We start from the raw sequence: 17,567 nt of genomic DNA, 5'->3' as shown, positions 1-17,567 counted from the left end.
CATCTCCCCAATAGTTAACAAGTCATAATAATCGATTGTTATATTCCATTCAATGTTTCATTCCAAAGCCAACTCTTTCTTTTAGTTAACCCTTACAACGCCTGGCATTAGTAAGCATATTCTCCCATACTGTTCTCTATACATTTCTAAAGGTGCTGACGAAGTAAATGTGTTTAACAATTAAGAAGCTTTCTTTAGCTGATGATTCATTTCCTTCATTCTTGTGACACTGATGTTTTTTCAGTGATATTGTAGGGAGAAATTAGATGCCAGTCACCCTTAAGGGTCAAAGGGTTACGAAAAAAATCTAAGATTTATTGTGCACCTTAAAAAATTGGTACATATGTATACCTCATCCTTCAAAAGGTTGATATTGTGTTCAGTGCCACCGGCCTCAACCAGCTTAACATACTGTGCTATCATCACAGTTGTTAGCCAGGACAACAAAGATGAGCCTGACGCCTGAAAAGAAAAGAAAAGAATACAGATCAGACCAATTCAAAACTATACATTTTCCCGAAAAAAAACTGTCTCATCTCTTTCCCTTCTTATCCCTATATTCTCTTTAAAAATTGACAATTTCACATTTATCATGAGAAAAACCCAAAATAGATTGAACAAAAATGTGATGAACACCGAGGGTCATCTCAGATGTTGGTGGGATAGCCAATGGATTGATATTGTACAACGGTCAATAGTTTTGGTCTCGAATATCAAAACAGCAAACAAAAACTTTTGAAAAATTAGCCCCAGTTCCCCATTACTTGCTCTCTCTCTCTCTCTCTCCTTCTCTCTCTCTCTCCCTCTCTCCCTTCCACCTATCGACAAAGGATAAGTCTTTTCGTATGGGGATCACACCGCATGGCTGAATGAGTTTGTTCTATTTCTTGACACCTGTTTACTAACCTACTAGATGATATGGTAAGGAGAAGTTTTAGATTTTTAATCAGAAAGGACAGTTGCAAGAGTGTTCCCACAATGGTGACCGTGATCTCAAACTTGGGAGATACACCAGATCACCTACTTTGCCAAAGAAAAGAGTAGAAGCCCTCAGTTGGAGCTCATTGCAATCATTGCCCTTGAGAGACTATATATCAAGGCGATTGCAATACTCGAACACAGCAATACTACTTTAACGGGAAAGTAACAAAAGTAAATGCAATGACCTACCTAGTCCAAAGCCTTAGCATCTTCGTGCAGGCCATCGGGCCAAGCCATTGTGGAACCAGGGCAGTCCTTTCAAAACTTCCTGAAGAGCTGGGTTAACATCCATGTTCACCAACACTGGTTGTGGTAGGCACATCATCTCTATCAACACAAAACACACAAATATATATGTATAGTAGAACTGAAGAGCAAATCTTGAGCAAAGAACTTCATTCCGACCTAACATCACGGAGACTCACACGTACCCTTCCGACGTCAGACATGTTTGATCACTCAGAGCGGAACTCCTTACTGTTGACAATAAACGGAGAAAAATCACAAGGAACCATCCATCTTTCACCCTATGTAAAATAATTGATGTTTTTTAACAACGATTTGAAAGAGTTCAAGAGATTGTACAGCCTACATGATTGTGCAGTCCGGTCTCTTATTTATTTCTTCCAGCAGAAAAGGCCGAGAAGAAGAAGTCACGTGGTTTTGTAGTTGTACCCAGTGGCCTTTCTCCATAAACTAAACCTGGAGCTTGCCGCTTTCAAATCAAAAAGCAGAACTAACGCTGGGTTATATTTCTTCCCGTTATCGGACTAATTTAGATGACTAAGGATGTCCACTAATATGGATAAAGATCGAGGGGTATGGTGGGGGACTTATTGCATTGCAATGGGCCTTTAATGTGCTAAGAATAGCTTCCAAAAAGTTGCAACCATGGTTAGACTTAGTTGTTTACAAAACCAGGCTTTTGTCAAGAATATATGGTATCTCTCGAAGCAGAGTTTCATGCAACTTGTGTTAGTATTTTTGTCTCCCCCTCCGTCCTTCGGTCCTTTGAGTGTCGATGGCAGGTTTTTGGCTTTACTCAAGAGGAAGCCGCCATGTTTGTCGTGCCGACAGGTCTGTTTACCGACCTTTTACTGGATAAATTACTGGATTTACTTAATAACTGATTAAACAGACATAGTGGTAATAAATGGACCCGGATAATTGTTTTTATTTCTAAGGTAAATAACTAGCAACAGAATGGGGATGGAAAGCCCAGTATGTCAAATACGAGATATTTGGTTTCGATTTGAACGAGTAATTTATTTGCCAGACTAAAGAACAAACCCATCTCAGGGAGTAATAAACAGCGATAAACTGCAAAGAAAAAACGAGAGAGAGACTTAGTAGGGGTAAATTTTAAGTAATTAAAAGTGGTGATTCTAAGGATAATCACAAAGAGACCGTTGTAGCGAGTCTTAACTCAGAGTATAATTTGAGGGAACTTTCATAGTTGTTGAATTTAAAGGCACCATACAATGAAGAGGCAAGTTTTGCCCACCATAGGTGGAGGTAAGAGAGAAAGTGTTATTTTGTTAACTTTGTCGAGCGATTTTTCGTAACGGTCTGTGAATGGTTGTCCTCGCGGATCTGACTTAATCAGAGGCAATTTTAATAACAGAATTCAAAGGGAGCCCGAGATAAAGGGGGTAATTTTGAAAAGATTTTTGGCGATTTTTCATAGGGGGGAGGGGTATGGGCTGCTGGGGTCGCAGTTTCATCTTATCAACGCGCTTACTTTAAGAGTCTGCGTAATATCATTCCCCTCTGCGGAGAGTGAAAAAACCAAGCATAGGCAGCTTCGTAACGGGGCAGTTTTCGAGGTTTTCTCTCAATGACACAAAAGCAGTGTTAACCTTTTTTTTATTCGACCATAAGCCGCCAAACATCTGCTATGATTCACTTTGCAATTTTAACCCTATTGAATAAGGCTGTCAGTTATTTGTCAATTTTATAAAACCTATGATATTTTTCCTCAATTTTCTGTTTGCTTTGCGATTGTCAAAATGAGCTTGACCAAAAAGTGGCTTTAATACTGAGGAACTTCACATAGAAAACTGAACTGCTTTTTCCACCATCGCTTGGTAAAAGTCCACGCATTGAAGTTATAAGCTTTGTCTCTCTGTTGGTAACAATTGAGATTTTGGAGTGTTGGTGGAAAAGAAAACCCTCCTCGATTTCACTTCATCAGTTCATGGTCTTCTTAGTTCTCACTGGGGTAAACATTAAGGACCAGTGCTAAGCTTGTTGAAATAATGTGACGTTAAGAGGCTAAGGTACTTACCGTAAAATCTTACGTTCCACGCGCAAATTTTGAGCTAAATAACCAAATGTCTTAAATGTCCAAAAGATTGCTTTCCTGGCCTTAAACCCTTTCACTTCCAAGTATGACTAACTGAGAATTTCTCGCTACAGTCTCATTGCATTTCAAAAGCAGAATGAGATGAGAAGAAAGAAAAAAATAACTAGGAAAGTTGTCTGGTTTGATACCAAAGCCCCAAAACTGAAATTAAACAATGGGATACTAAAATGGTTGTTAAAAACATTTTCATGTAAATGACTTTTGATCATGATGGCGGTTTACTCGGCGAAAAGTGCTTGAAAATGCAGCTGGACTTCATATTCTTACTTATCTTGGTCTGTAGTGCAAAAATTTTAATTATATATGGTTTCTTGAAAACGGAAAGGAGCTTGATCTTGAAAAAAGGAGACATTTGAAATTCCTTATCACGGCACAGAAGACCCTAAATCTAGATTTAATGAGCTTCACAATGGTCATTCAAACCTCAATTACAACCAAATCGAAATTCGTTATCTACTATTTGACCACCTCCAGTTTGTCCCTGAAGATTGCGTGGGCTTTCGCTCCTTAAAACCGTGTGGGAGTAAAAATATACAGCCTTCTCATTATAAATGAAACGAGTTACAAAGAGTAGAGAACCATTTTCTTCTTAGATTTTTCGCCAATGAGTTTGGAACGAACTTGAATTTTTACCATGTACAGTATTTACCACTTTTAAAAGGTCGACTTGTCCGAAATCAAGAGTGACGAAATTACGGAACGAAAAAATATGAAATCCTTACTGCTAAAGGTCTGAAAGAAAAGCACCATGATAAGATAAGTGGTGTTGAAAAGTGCTTCGTAGTACTTTCAGAAAAAAATTCAGGAATAGTTATAGCGACGCTTGATCGCCGCTAGCTGGACCGTACGAATCTCACTGATCGACACAACAAATATCGCCCCAATTTCTTTCATGGAACGCCTCCTTTATTAAATGTCGTATTTGACCGTGAAGATTGTTGCCGGATCTGGCGAGAGTTGACACAAAAGAGACCTTTCCTTCCTTCGATAAAAACGACAGACAATTTCTTTCTATTAAACCACGAGTGCTTGCGAAATCGATCGAATTATTGAATTGCACAATAGATCCGTTCTGTTTGGAAATGCGATACCACTTACGGAACGCGTGACGAGGCACCTAGTGTGACTTTTACAGATTATTAATTAAACGATTACTAAATCAAAACAAGGGATAAACCCGTGCCTTAGGGGCACTTACAATAGTTTTGCAGTTTAATTCAAAGACTGGATTTACTGATGTATCTCAAAAAGAAGCGAAAGGTTTTCCTTAGCAATTGGCTCGTTAATTGGTCAAAGTTAAACTCAGTTATTTCTGAAATATTTTCTATGGCGAAAAGAGAAAAGGATGTACATATAAACGAGTGCTTATAAAACACTTGCAAACTTGCCCATGAACTTTCCAGTGAAAGGGAAAAAGCACACGTTCGTCCCGTGAGAAGAGACATCGGGATAAATTATCACATAAGCGATGAATGCAAACATAGGAACCCTAACCCCTCCCACCTGAATACATCCTTTAAAATCTCATGGGAGATTACTGGTTGCTTCCAGCCTAACATGGTCATTTTCCTTGATTCTTAATATTCCCCTTGTTTTTGATGTATCATTATTTTTTTATCCATCAATATCTCTTTTACGGGCATTGTACCATCTACAATAATTTTCAGTTAACAGTGTACTCGGAAGTTCGCAGACACCAAAAGAAAATTGCAACGCAGCAAGTTACAGAAGAGACAATGTAGAAATATCAGAAAGACAAAAAGGCTTTCAAACTAACCACTACAATTGTTGCAGCGCTTCTGTTTAGTTACTCGCCACTTATCGTTCTCAGGATTATTTTAAAAAAAAACTACCAAGTGATATTGTTAAATGATAAAATTGCAATTATAATAGTTAATCTACAATATCGTAAGGGTTTCCTGTATTGGTGTCTGAAAGAAAAGGAATGGAAATATTACATTATTTTAAGTCATTCAATGTAAATTATAAAAAGGGCAGGTTGATTACTTCGTACTCCTTCTTGGTGGTCTTATCTTAAAGGTTGAGTTTGATCACGTTCTTCTTGTGAGTTTGGCCACGTTTTCCTAGTGAGTTTAATCACGTTTTCTTCGTTGTGATCGTGAGGTTGACATGGAACTCGTGATAAGCCATGTTCTTAAATAAGTTGATTTGTTAGTCCAGGAAGATTAAATCTCCCTGGTAATAGGTCGCGTTCGACACCTTCTTGTTCCCAGAGGTAATTTAAGGTGTAAACAGGTGATACCCCTCATGTTCCGCAACCGAAAGCAAATTTGGGGGGCGGTACTTGTGAGCGCCTTTCTTCTATAACTCTTGTGACCAAGATGTTGTTATGTAACAATCTTTAAAGGTAATTTTCTCTTAAGATACCCTTTCAGGTATAAATAATACTCTGAACCAAGGTTATTTGTAATTTTTATATTGTCAATCTCGTTTCTGTTCTGGCCGATCTCAGCCGTAAAGATACGAAAATTAAGGTAGAAATTAATTTTGTAACTGCGTAAACAACCCTAAGTTGCATACTCAGTATGTGGGAACTATAATAAGTAGTCAAGCTTGATTCGCTAGTTGAGATGGTACGATGACGACACAAGAAGATTGACGGCTTAGAAATGTCATCCGCAGTATCACTTTTATAAGCGGAGACTCTAGTTTTCCCTGTTATATTGGAGTTAGTCCCCGTTGTAACAACTTGAGAAGAAAAGAAATTAAAGAAGAATCAACCAAACCAACAACGAGTGTTAGAGAATTTACTTCTAACAATATCTCTATCGAAGCAAGAGTGGCAGTGTCATTCTTATTTCTTTCATTAGTCGTATTAAATTCATTCCTTAATCCACTTATTTACTCGTCTCTGAAGTCCAAAAAATTGAAACGAAAGGTTATGGACCGCCGAATGCTGTGGAAATATTTGAAGGAGGACAGCAACAGGGAGAGGATCAGATACTGAAAGAATAACAAAATTCAAACCTGAACATTCATGACGAGGTGTTCCGATTGCACGAAGATCACATCCAACAAGCTAATCACAACTTGGTCAAGTTTGTTGTACTGCGTCGCAATAATATAAAAAATCACTCGTTTAACTGATCGTTGGCAATATTTTATAAGGAGTCCACTGTTTCTTTAAATAAGGAGCATCAGAGGTCATGGAAAAAACTAGATTTTGTTTGTTATTATGGTTAAGAACATTGCAGAGCAAGAAACAAATCATATCACTTAAGATTATTTACCGAACTTTTCCCGCGTTCCGGGAAAGCGTACAAAATACAACACTGTCAATCATTCTGACTCGCTTCGGCAGTGTAAATAAAATGAGTATGAAAGTGTGATTTCCAACCGCAAAACTGATTAAGGGAAAGGATAATATTCCTTATTGGTAAGAATGAAAAAAAGCAACTACAATGGTTTTACAGGGGTAAAAATCAACTAAAACTGCCAAAGGTGTCTATGGAGACCAGAAAATTAGTGTCCTAAAATGGCGCTTTAAATACCGAGCCTCTGTATGGCTACCGGACATTAATCTTTTAATGCTTTTTAAGTCCATCTTACTCCTATCTTTCATCGGAAGATCAATCAGGTTCTTAGGTTGGGAAAATTACGAGCCACAGACACCACATGATTAAATGAAGTCTTGGAGACATGCTTGCTCTTCAAGAAGAATTTTCGTCACTGTATTTTCATCAACAAATAATAGTAATATAGAGTAGTCGAAAGTGACGTTTGTGTGTGATTTAGTTTCAGGAATTTAGGGCATGATCACCTCACAGAATCATCTTCTATACGCATTTACTGTCATTTTGTTGATGGCATCAAGTACTTCATCTAAGCTTGTCGAATCGTTTCTGTCCATAAGAGAAGGTGTTCTTCTTAAAGGCCACCCTATGCAATGGCAGCGGACTACAAGCTTCTTTTCATGCGCACACCTATGCTTAAGGAAAGAGGGATGCCGATATATTAATTACAAAGCTTCAACCGAGACAGAGGGCGTTTGTGAACTGTTAAAAGACACCAGTAGAGACCATAATAACGGTTACATAGATGGGCCAGGATGGTTTCACGGACAGATTGTTCATTCTAGAGTGAGTGCTCGTACAGGCAGTAATACGCCAGGTGAGACTAACGCAGATTGTTTACTAATAAGCATTGTCCTTCAATCCCTTGTGGAGAAAGGCTTTGGTAATTATAACCTAGTTTCTAGGGCTGACGTTTCGAGTGCTACTCCATCGTAAGAGTGAATAGAGAAATTATGGGTTGTGTGTGGATTATATAGAAAAAGATGATACGCTATTGGTAGGAACATGGTAACGTGAAAAAAAAGAACAAATTAGTCGGATGAAAAGCGTTGGTTAATATCATATGGATTAAGAGTGCCCATTTGACAGACAAATTTTTTTCTGTAGAGATTTGATGTTCTCTAGATGTTCGTAGAAATTTGCTGCTTTCCGAATTGCCTAGTTGTAGGGAAAGGCCGCAAATGAAGGTGTCTAGCCACTGGCTTGGATGCGTCTTTGTCATAACGGCACGAAGGTGTTCTCGGAATCGGTCTCCTAGTCGTCTTCCCGTTTCGTCCATATAAAAATTTTTGCAATAAGTGTAAGTTATGCAATAGATGACACAGAAGGAGGTTCAGGTGAATTTATCAAGGATCTTTATGGATCGCTTGGGTACCGATATTTTCTCAACGTTTTATATGAAAGGAGAAGTTTTGCATCGTGTGCGCGCATTTAAAGGTTCCAGGTTTACCATTTGTTTGGAGTGCAATTCCGAGCAAGAAGTTGCATATGTTTTCATAAGTTTGAATGAAATTACCAGAGGTTACGAAAAGATTGAACGAGTTTCTGGATCATTCCTAAGCAACTTAACGTTTTAGAGAAACGGATTTTACTGCGAAATCGTGAGAGTGGATGGAATTCAATCGCTTTTCCCCTTCTGTGATGTTTGTAGTGCTGATTACTTGGTCAACTCTAGGGAACATGCTACAGTCCAAAATATTTACCCGAAAGTCGTTCTGAAAGCGAGAACTGATCTCTGATGATATGCCATAGGAGCCTCTGGTCCACACGCGTCTGTTTCAAAATTACACCTAAGCATGGAAGTGTTTACCTTTAATTATTCTCAGATTTCAAATTCACCTTCACAACTCTTGGTGCGGTGGGTTCGAATGGGCCAATAGAATCATACGGGTATAAAGGAACAACATTACAAGGGAAAATTAAGATTGAAAACGGCATCCAATTGTGGACTGTACCCTTAAGTGGATCTTACGTCATAGAGGCCTGGGGAGCATCCGGAGCTGAAGGCCGCCAATCTTCTGACGTGTCAGCAACCACAAGAGCGGGAGGAAAAGGCGCCTATGTAAGAGCCACTTTTGTTCTCACACGCGGAGAAGTACTCAAAATTCTCGTTGGACAAACTGGCTGCTCAGGGAAAATTGGTTCACCGTTACCGGGAGGAGGAGGAGGGGGGACGTTTATCACTTCTTCCGCCGACGTTCCATTGATTATTGCTGGTGGAGGGGGAGGAGGTGTTGCGCAGCCAGGAAATTTACATGAAGGGGATCCAGGCCAGACAACACGGAATGGGTCACAGGCAGGGGGCTCTAACGGATCTGGTGGAAACCTTTCCCAACAGAACTCCCTGCTAGCTTTATTGGAATGCGGAGCGGGAGGCGGCTTGAACGGGGATGGGAAGTCTGGCATGATCAGGGAAGGGGGAAAAGGATTTATAAACGGAGGTAGAGGGGGGAACTCCCCCATTGAAGGCCATGGAGGTTTTGGGGGAGGTGGTGCGGCATGGCGGTATCCTGGGGCAGGGGGTGGGTACTCGGGCGGGGGTGTCGTGAAGGATAAGAACGAAACAATCGCTGGCGGGGGAGGGTCTTTTAACACAGGTGCTAACCCGAAGAAGGAAGAAGGATTGGGAGGGGATGGGAAGGTGATAATTCAACTTCTCGAGGCTGATAAAGAATTTGTATAGTAACATTACCAAAGCTTGTTCCGAGAGAAAAACATGGAGAGTTTCACCTCAAATATAATTTTAACTTGAGGTTCGTGTAAAGTGTAGTGCTGTAAAATACAAAAAAGCCAAAATGCTACAAATAACAAATTTAAGAGGAATTTAAGATTATTGTTCCAGAAGCACCGTTGCTTACTAATTGTTCAAACACAAAGAAATCTATCAGGGAGATTAGGAAAAAATATCGCTATAGTGCCCCCTCTCATTGCTGCTTTTGCTCAAGCATCTCGCAGGTACAGTTCTCTCGAAATCCGAGAGACTCGATCCAGCCCGCTTTGCTAGCAGAAGGTGTTCAAGGGGTTTGGCACGAGGAAATAAGCCAGACTGCTCACAGACATCCCACAGCTTTCGCGAGAAGCTTGCCAAATATGAGTGAAACAGTGCCAATGAGAGAAATCCAACTATGACAACTCATATTGTAAGAAACCTGAAGATAAACATTTATAGAGAAAGATGTTTTCGTCTTGTCTTGAGCGTGGTACGAAGGAAAAATTCTGAGTCTCCAGGAGGAATCGAACCTCAGATCTTCGGATTCCGCGCTCCGATGCTGTAAAACGTAAAGGGTCTTAGGTTCGTTTGCCTCATGGGGACTCAGAGTTTTTTCTTTGGTCCACGCTCGTGACAAGACGAAAAACATCTTTTTTGTCTATTTCTTAACCGAGCTCAGAACTTACCATCTCTATTATTCTATTTATGAACATTTATGTTTAGCTAAAGCACACAAAACGATTGAACAAACAGGAAAACATCTGACGGGTAATAAACTGCAAATTAAAAAGTCTAAAAAGAATCAGATCAATCATGTAGCCAAAAAGTAATAAACGGTGACAAAAAGCAAATGTTGACTTCTCTCTGTGTACTTTATTTAAAACTTATTTCCTTTTAGTTACTATCGATTTTCTATCTGGAAGCAAAAAACAGAACTGCAATTTCTACCATGTTTGTGTTTCAAGCAATTTTGTTCGTATTTCTGCAATCGGGAAGAAGCGAAATGATTAGGAGATCGGCGTTTTTTAACACAGAGAACGTCAAACTTGAGTCAAACGAAATAATCAGCCGCCAAACTAGCCGAAGTGTCCTATCTTGCTCGCAAAAATGTTTATCGGAACCACTCTGCCTTGTATTCAATTACGGCTCTTCTTCAGTGAACCGAGGAATCTGTGAGTTATATAAAACATCCAGCGATGGTTTGAAACTAATCCACGAACCCGGATGGCTTTGTGGGCATCTTCACGGACCCAAGAAAGTATTTAAAGGTGAGTTGGCCTACTGATGACTCGTAAGAGTGACTAGCCTCTAATTTCTCCTTACAATATCATCCCTAAATCAAACATTAAGGTCACGAGAATAAAGAAAATGATAACAAATATAGAAGCTTTGGATTTTTTATCAAATTCTCCTTGCCAGCACCTTGGGAAATGTAAAGAGAACAGTATGGAGAATATACATACTGATGTTAGGGTGCAAAGGGTGAAACAGATCTGGGCCTATTGGCTGAACGGGAAAGTGTCTAGAATGAATAGCAAAATAACCGCGGGCTGACACTGGAAGGCGTGAGCTAACCTTTTGGAAAGAGTATTTTACTCGATGTGGCTGTGACAGCCGTTCATGAGAATGCATTCTTTATTCTGGAAAGATCACTTTCTTGTGTTCACATGATAACCAAAACTTTCCTTACATACAAGATCTTATGTTCTAACCACGCAACGATCTTTTTTATGTGAGGGTTGCCAGGTGAAGGAATAAAGTCAACAAAGCTTAGTTGTTTTATTATTTTTATAACAGGAAAAAGTTCGGATATAGTCAAATTAAGTAACTATGCCAACTCAGTCGCTTACAACGAATATGAACTTTTGGGTGCCATGTTTCCTTTCCATTAAGACTTATGATCAGAGAGGAACTCGTACCACCATCCTTAGACCTGCGTAATTGCGTAGGATATGTTTCCTCTCCATTTAAACTCTAAAAACACTAAATTCTGCCACCACCAACTCCCGCAGAATGTAAAACTTGGCGAACCAAAGATGGAGGTTGCTGTGTGTTTCCATTCCTTTACCAGGGGAAAAATCGGCACTCGTGCGTAGTTGACAAGCTCTTCGGGCTGTGGTGCTCCACCACGGATAACTTTCATGTTGACAAGACTCGCGGTGTGTGTGAGGGTAAGTTATTGTTATTCAAGATACTTATCTATGTCTTTAGTTAAGGTAGCGTCATTCGCATGGCGCGAGTACAAACAAGAGTCGTAAGCCACTCATTCGTTCTGTCTTGCTGTGTCAAAATGTACCATTAAGAATAACTATAGGGATTTTGCTAGTTTGCAGAGCTGTTGGTAAGCACTAAGTGAAAAAAACAAAAGCCTTAATGCATTTGCTGCATACAAGGTAGATATATCATCAAATAGAGAAGACTGCTAGAATGAAACATTACATCAAGGGTTGTTAAACTCGTCCAACTAGATAATTCTTAGGGATATGCGTCAGTCCAAAAGATTCAGAACAAGCTGTTCGGAAAGTGATAATTAGTCCTCTATGTTATCCTCTGATCCCACATAGTAAGCATGGAACTGTTTACATATTCTCAGATTTCAAATTCACCTTCACAACTCTTGGTGCGGTGGGTTCGAATGGACCAACAGGTATATCTGGATATAAAGGCACAACATTGCAAGGGAAGATTAGAATTGAAAACGGCATCCAATTATGGACTGTACCCTTAAGTGGATCTTACGTCATAGAAGCCTGGGGAGCATCCGGAGCTGAAGGCCGCCAATCTGATAAGGTGTCAGCGGTCACAAGACCAGGAGGGAAAGGTGCTTATGTAAAAGGAACTTTCAATCTCACCCGTGGAAAAGAACTCAAAATTCTCGTTGGACAAAGAGGCAGCAGGGGGAAAACTGGTTCACCGTTACCGGGAGGAGGAGGAGGGGGAACGTTTATCACTTCTTCAGCAGACGCTCCATTGATTATTGCTGGTGGAGGGGGAGGAGGTGTTGCGCAGTCAGGAAATTTACATAAAGGGGATCCAGGCCAGACCACACGGAATGGGTCACAGGCAGGAGGCGCTGACGGATATGGGGGAAGCCTTTACGAAAAGGGCTCCCCGTCAGCCTCATTTGAATGTGGAGCGGGAGGTGGCTTGAACGAGGATGGGAGGTCTGGCCGGATCGATGAAGGGGGAAAAGGATTTATAAACGGAGGGAAAGGGGGGAACTCCCCCAATAAAGGCCATGGAGGGTTTGGGGGAGGTGGTGCAGCATGGCTTTATCCCGGGGCAGGGGGTGGTATTCAGGCGGGGGCGTTGTGAAGGAGGAAGAAGAAACCATCGCTGGCGGAGGAGAGTCTTTTAACACGGGTGCTAACCCGAAGAAGGAGCGAGGATTGGCAGGGGATGGGAAGGTGATCATCACACTTCTGGAGGCTGATGATGAATTCGTATAGTAGCATTACAATGCTATCATATAAAGAGAGTTTCACCTCAAATAAAAAATTATAATTTCTTGCGATTCCGTGTCAGTAGCAGCTTGTGATGTTTTTCTGTACTTGTTAAGTTGAACTGACACCGCTGAGGCTGTGCTTGAAGTATGATTTGGGTTGTATGGGTAGGACAATCATTGAGGATAATTTCAAAATTAATATTGATTCTTCAAGTTAACGAGGTTCTCACAAGAACATTAAAGTTTCCAAAGGGTCTTGATATTAGCAGGCAAGTCAAGAATTTGAAGAAAGCGACTAAAGTCTTTAGTCTGTAATACATGTTTCGACAGAAACTTCTGTCATCTTCAGTTAATCGGTGCAAAGCGTCGGAAGTTGAATTTATAGTAAGTAGACAAATGCTAATTATGATAAATGGTGGCAAGAAGAAAAGAGGTAAAGCATGAAAGTGTGAGAATAAAAGGATAGTTTTAGATTTACATGGTGTAATTGTTGATTCAAGGATGGTTGTTCTCTTTGAATATGAATAGCCTCTTTTATCTTGAGTTGAAAACCGTTAGATGCGTGATTCAAAACATGGGAGCTATCCGCTGAACACAAAGCGCGACAATGTGCAGAATCTTGCAGATGCTTTGAAAACGTGAGAGGCCCTGTCACTGACTAAGTGCTCTCTGACACTTGTGGAAAAATGCTGGCACGTTTCACCGACGTAACAGGCATTGTCACCATTTATCATAATTAGCATTTGTTTACTTACTATAAATTCAACTTCCAACGCTTTGTACACTAATTAAGTAAAGATGACAGAAGTTTCTGTCGAAACATGTATTACAGACTCAAAACTTTTGTCGCTTTCTTCAAACATCAAAGTTGCTGGTAAACTGTACTGCTGTCAAAGAATAAAAAAAGCTGTAAAAAACGATTAGAGAAGGATTCCTTCTGATGATGAGTATTGTATCACAAGCAACGAAGGGAGATAAAGGAGATGAAAGGGAGATAAAAGTAAACAATTAAAATAGATATGTTCATTTTCGGTCGAAAGTTCGTTCATTCTCGTAAACGAAAGAAGACGCACGTTTATTCTTTAAACGCGGAGCACAGGTTAGACCGTATAGTCGATTTCTCCTGTGCAGTGTCAGACAGTTTGGCCTCGCAATTCTTTTTTCGTCGAGTCCTCAAGAGGAAAAAGACTCCGCGCAGCCTGGTCAATGTCAGGTTGAGTAAGCCCCACTTCACTTTTTTTTATTTTTTATTGTGAATAATCACTATTTGCACATCCATTGACAAATGTCCACCTCGGTGAAAACTTTTTCCTAGTTGCTTGATTTTTTTTCCCAAAAAGGTTCATTCAACTGCAGTTCAAATTTACTGTCAGTTCGTACCCCGTAGCCTGCCGATTTCACGTCCACAAGGATAACAGTCTTTGTGTTAACATTAAATTCAAGATGAGCGAGCGCTTAGCTGTTGTTACAACGAAAAGGACGTGTTTGTATGTTGATAAAGTCATACCAGAGAACACTGAAAAGTAAACATCCCCCGCAGTAAACGGTAAGCTTTTTGTAAACATTTTTCTCCGTGCGTTGCAAAAATATTCGATGGATACTAAGTTGCCAACATTTGGGGCGAAAACATGGTCGTGTATTTGTCCTTGGACATTATATGTTCCGCGTAACTCACAGTTTTCCTCGCTCTCAGAAAACTGTTCGCGTCTCGGAACAGATTATGTCCGCGGACAAATGTCCGAGCATATTTTCGAGCCAAATAGAGGCTATTGTTTAAATGTACAACGGGGATCGAAACTCAAAAAAGCTATAAAATAATATAAAATTTTCGCTGAATAACGATGATTCAGAATGTTTTAGAAAAATCACCTTGATTCGGAAATGAGATATGAAATTCAACCTTTACCTTGGTGTCACAAACTTGACAATGACACAACATGACAATGTTGCTCTATTAACCACACAGTTGTTGAAAACGTCATCAACAGCTCAATTATTGAGCCGAAAACGAACTTGCGACTATATCACTGGGTAAACTTAACTCGTGCAATGAATGATATTAGCTCCCACACCTGTATAAAGCATTATGAAATGAATCGCTGTTACTCCCTTGAAATGTCGCGGGGGAAATTCACTCTCTTCTTCTTAAGTTCTTAGTATGAATCTTGCCATCTTATTACAGACAGTTATCTTGTGTTCATCTCCACCAAGAAGCCAGAGCCTCTTATCCTCCTTGCAGATAAAGGAGGGTTTCCACCTCGTCGGTCATGTCATAGATCGACGGAAAGCACCAAGTGTTTTATCATGTGCACAGCTCTGCCTGAAAAGACGTCATATTTGCCGCTCGTTGAATTACAGAAACAACCAAGGAAATATGGTTTGTGAATTGAACGACAAAGGCACGGATTCCCGTGGTTATACCTCTCTCGTACCTACGTCGGGATTCATCTTTGCTGAGCTGATTAATCTCACGGTATGATATCAAAGCTTTCATGTGTTTGAAGTATATTCATGTCGTTTTGCATTGATGCTGTAAGGTAATACTGTTCCTTTTTATATTTCTTTTTTTTGTTTGTTTGTTGCAGGCACATTATAGGCCCTCAAACTCCAAGGTTAGCTTTTGAAAGTGTTTGACTATATGCCAGAAAAAAAACGAAAACAAAAACAAAATACAGCGTAGCGTTATTTCGCGCATAAGCGTGTTATTTTGCCAAGTATTACCCAGGATTGCCTGCAAATGAAAAAAAATGATACACAATTTTTTTGCAAGTAATTGGACAAAAACTTTTGAGTTCGTAAAACCTGAAATGATCAATAATCTTTAGGGGTTGCAAGCGAAAAGGCTCTATTCTATATGTAAATGAAGAGGATTCAAGCAGGTGAAAAATTTTGTAAATTCTACACGGTTTTGGCTACAAATTTGAATCACCTACTGACAGATCTTAAATTCAACCTTGGTATACTTGATATACTTGCCATGCAAATATAGCTCAGGTTTGGAGAATAGGGTATCTATTTACGTAGATCTAATGTCTTCTCAGGGTAAACACTGTACAGAAGACTCATCAATAGGGAGCAACAACACACTTGAAGGTAAAATGTTAGAGAGTTGATTAAATAAAAAACAATCCTTTGGGAATGTGCTTATTTAGAGGCTGTCATATAGGGAACTGCTGTGTCAACACTGATTTAAACCAGTGATAGGACCTGCATTATTTGCAAATAAAACTGAAAGAGGTCGTCATCAAAACAGCCTATATCATCACCTGAGACATATTGTTCGAATCTACACCCAGTTTTTCCGAAGATCATTAAAATAGAACTTAATTGGTTGCCTTTCTCGCCGAGAGTGAAACATTTAGCATTCGCTGCTGCTATACGTCAATAGGGTCAAAAACATTTTCCAACATTCCACGACGTTTTTTTTTTGTGTGTCACTATGTGGTGAACGAAAATCGCAAGTAGGATGCATGTCAGTTTTCGCTGAAAGGAGTATACCGTACGCAGGCCTGAAGATGGTGCAGACTTGGTTTCACCTGATAAAACGACCTTAACAAAATGATATAGAGACTTTCTTAATCTGGAAGGTAATAATAAGATAATAATGGAAGAAACTTTCTTCGATTTAACGTCTGCCTCTTTCTTTCATGGCAGCCCGTACCAATTTCACATTCACGACTCTTGGTGCACTGGGTCCTACAGGTCCAAAATTCACATACGGGTATCAAGGTACCCCACTAGAGGGCAAGGTGACGTTACAAAACGGTATCCAATTATGGCAAGTACCGCTTACTGGGTCTTACGTCATAGAGGCCTGGGGAGCATCTGGAGCTGATGGCCGTGAAGGCGGTTACGGTCAAGGGGACCGTCGCATAGCTGCGGGTGGGAAAGGCGCCTATATGAAAGGAACTTTCAATCTTACTCGCGGAACAACCCTTAAAATACTTGTGGGCCAAACAGGTGGTAGAAGTAACACAGGCGCGAATTTACCAGGGGCAGGGGGAGGGGGTACTTTTATTACCTCTTTATCAGATATTCCATTCATCATTGCCGGGGGTGGGGGCGGAGGCTATGCACATTGGAGGACAACGAACGATGGAGACCCTGGGCAAATCACCGGAACTGGCTCCCGACATGGGGGTTCTGAAGGAGCTGGGGGAGAATTATATGAGTGGGGATATCCTTCAGCCTCTTTTGAAAGCGGGGCGGGAGGTGGCTTAAAAGAAGATGGAGAATCAGGACACCTTACTGAAGGGGGAAAGCGTTTTGTAGTCGGTGGAGAAGGAGGAAGAGTGAAATACATGGGAAGTGGAGGACTTGGGGGATTTGGGGGAGGTGGAGCGGCATATCATTATCCTGGCGCAGGCGGTGGGTACTCGGGCGGGGGCGTTGTAAAGGATCGCAAATATACCATCGCTGGAGGGGGAGGGTCTTTCAACGGCGGCGCCGACCAGGAAAAGGGAAAGGGTGTGAAACAAGGAGATGGGAAAGTCATCATCACTCTTGTTCATAAGGCCAACTAAAAGTGTTACTAATAGTATCAACGAGATTCCATGTTCGGGGAAATAAACCAAACGTTACTTAATATAATCCTTTGAGTATTAAAGTATCTTGATTTCATAAAGAAACTAAATGATTGTTATATTTTGGGACCCGACGGGTAAAAGTTAACTTTGAACGAAATAATTTACTTTATTTTCAATCAAAGTTGGTTAAAAAGAAACAGAAAAGATAACGGCTTATAGCTGTAAG

General features: G+C 40.3%; 2 protein-coding genes and 1 pseudogene across 2 annotated transcripts; all 3 read left to right on the top strand.

The window, feature by feature from the left end:
* Positions 1–7,124: 7,124 nt before the first annotated feature.
* LOC131780099 (ALK tyrosine kinase receptor-like) lies at positions 7,125–10,177 on the top strand. Its single transcript, XM_059096716.2, has 2 exons — positions 7,125–7,477; positions 8,487–10,177. The coding sequence occupies exons 1-2, from the start codon at positions 7,171–7,173 to the stop codon at positions 9,341–9,343; spliced, it is 1,164 nt and encodes a 387-aa protein (XP_058952699.2). The 5' UTR covers positions 7,125–7,170; the 3' UTR covers positions 9,344–10,177.
* A 115-nt stretch (positions 10,178–10,292) lies between these two features.
* Positions 10,293–13,101, top strand: LOC131786683 (ALK tyrosine kinase receptor-like; annotated as a pseudogene).
* Positions 13,102–14,857: 1,756 nt separating this feature from the next.
* On the top strand, positions 14,858–17,555 carry LOC131780132 (ALK tyrosine kinase receptor-like). Its single transcript, XM_059096758.2, has 4 exons — positions 14,858–15,288; positions 15,401–15,427; positions 15,857–15,908; positions 16,470–17,555. Exons 1-4 carry the CDS (start codon positions 14,974–14,976, stop codon positions 17,336–17,338), a joined length of 1,263 nt encoding a protein of 420 aa, XP_058952741.2. The 5' UTR covers positions 14,858–14,973; the 3' UTR covers positions 17,339–17,555.
* The last annotated feature ends 12 nt before the right edge of the window (positions 17,556–17,567 follow it).

Source organism: Pocillopora verrucosa, chromosome 2 (assembly GCF_036669915.1).
Source record: "Pocillopora verrucosa isolate sample1 chromosome 2, ASM3666991v2, whole genome shotgun sequence".
Classification (NCBI taxonomy): Eukaryota; Metazoa; Cnidaria; class Anthozoa; order Scleractinia; family Pocilloporidae; genus Pocillopora; species Pocillopora verrucosa.
Note: the sequence above shows the minus strand (reverse complement) of the source record. Positions and strands in the feature narration are given on the sequence as shown.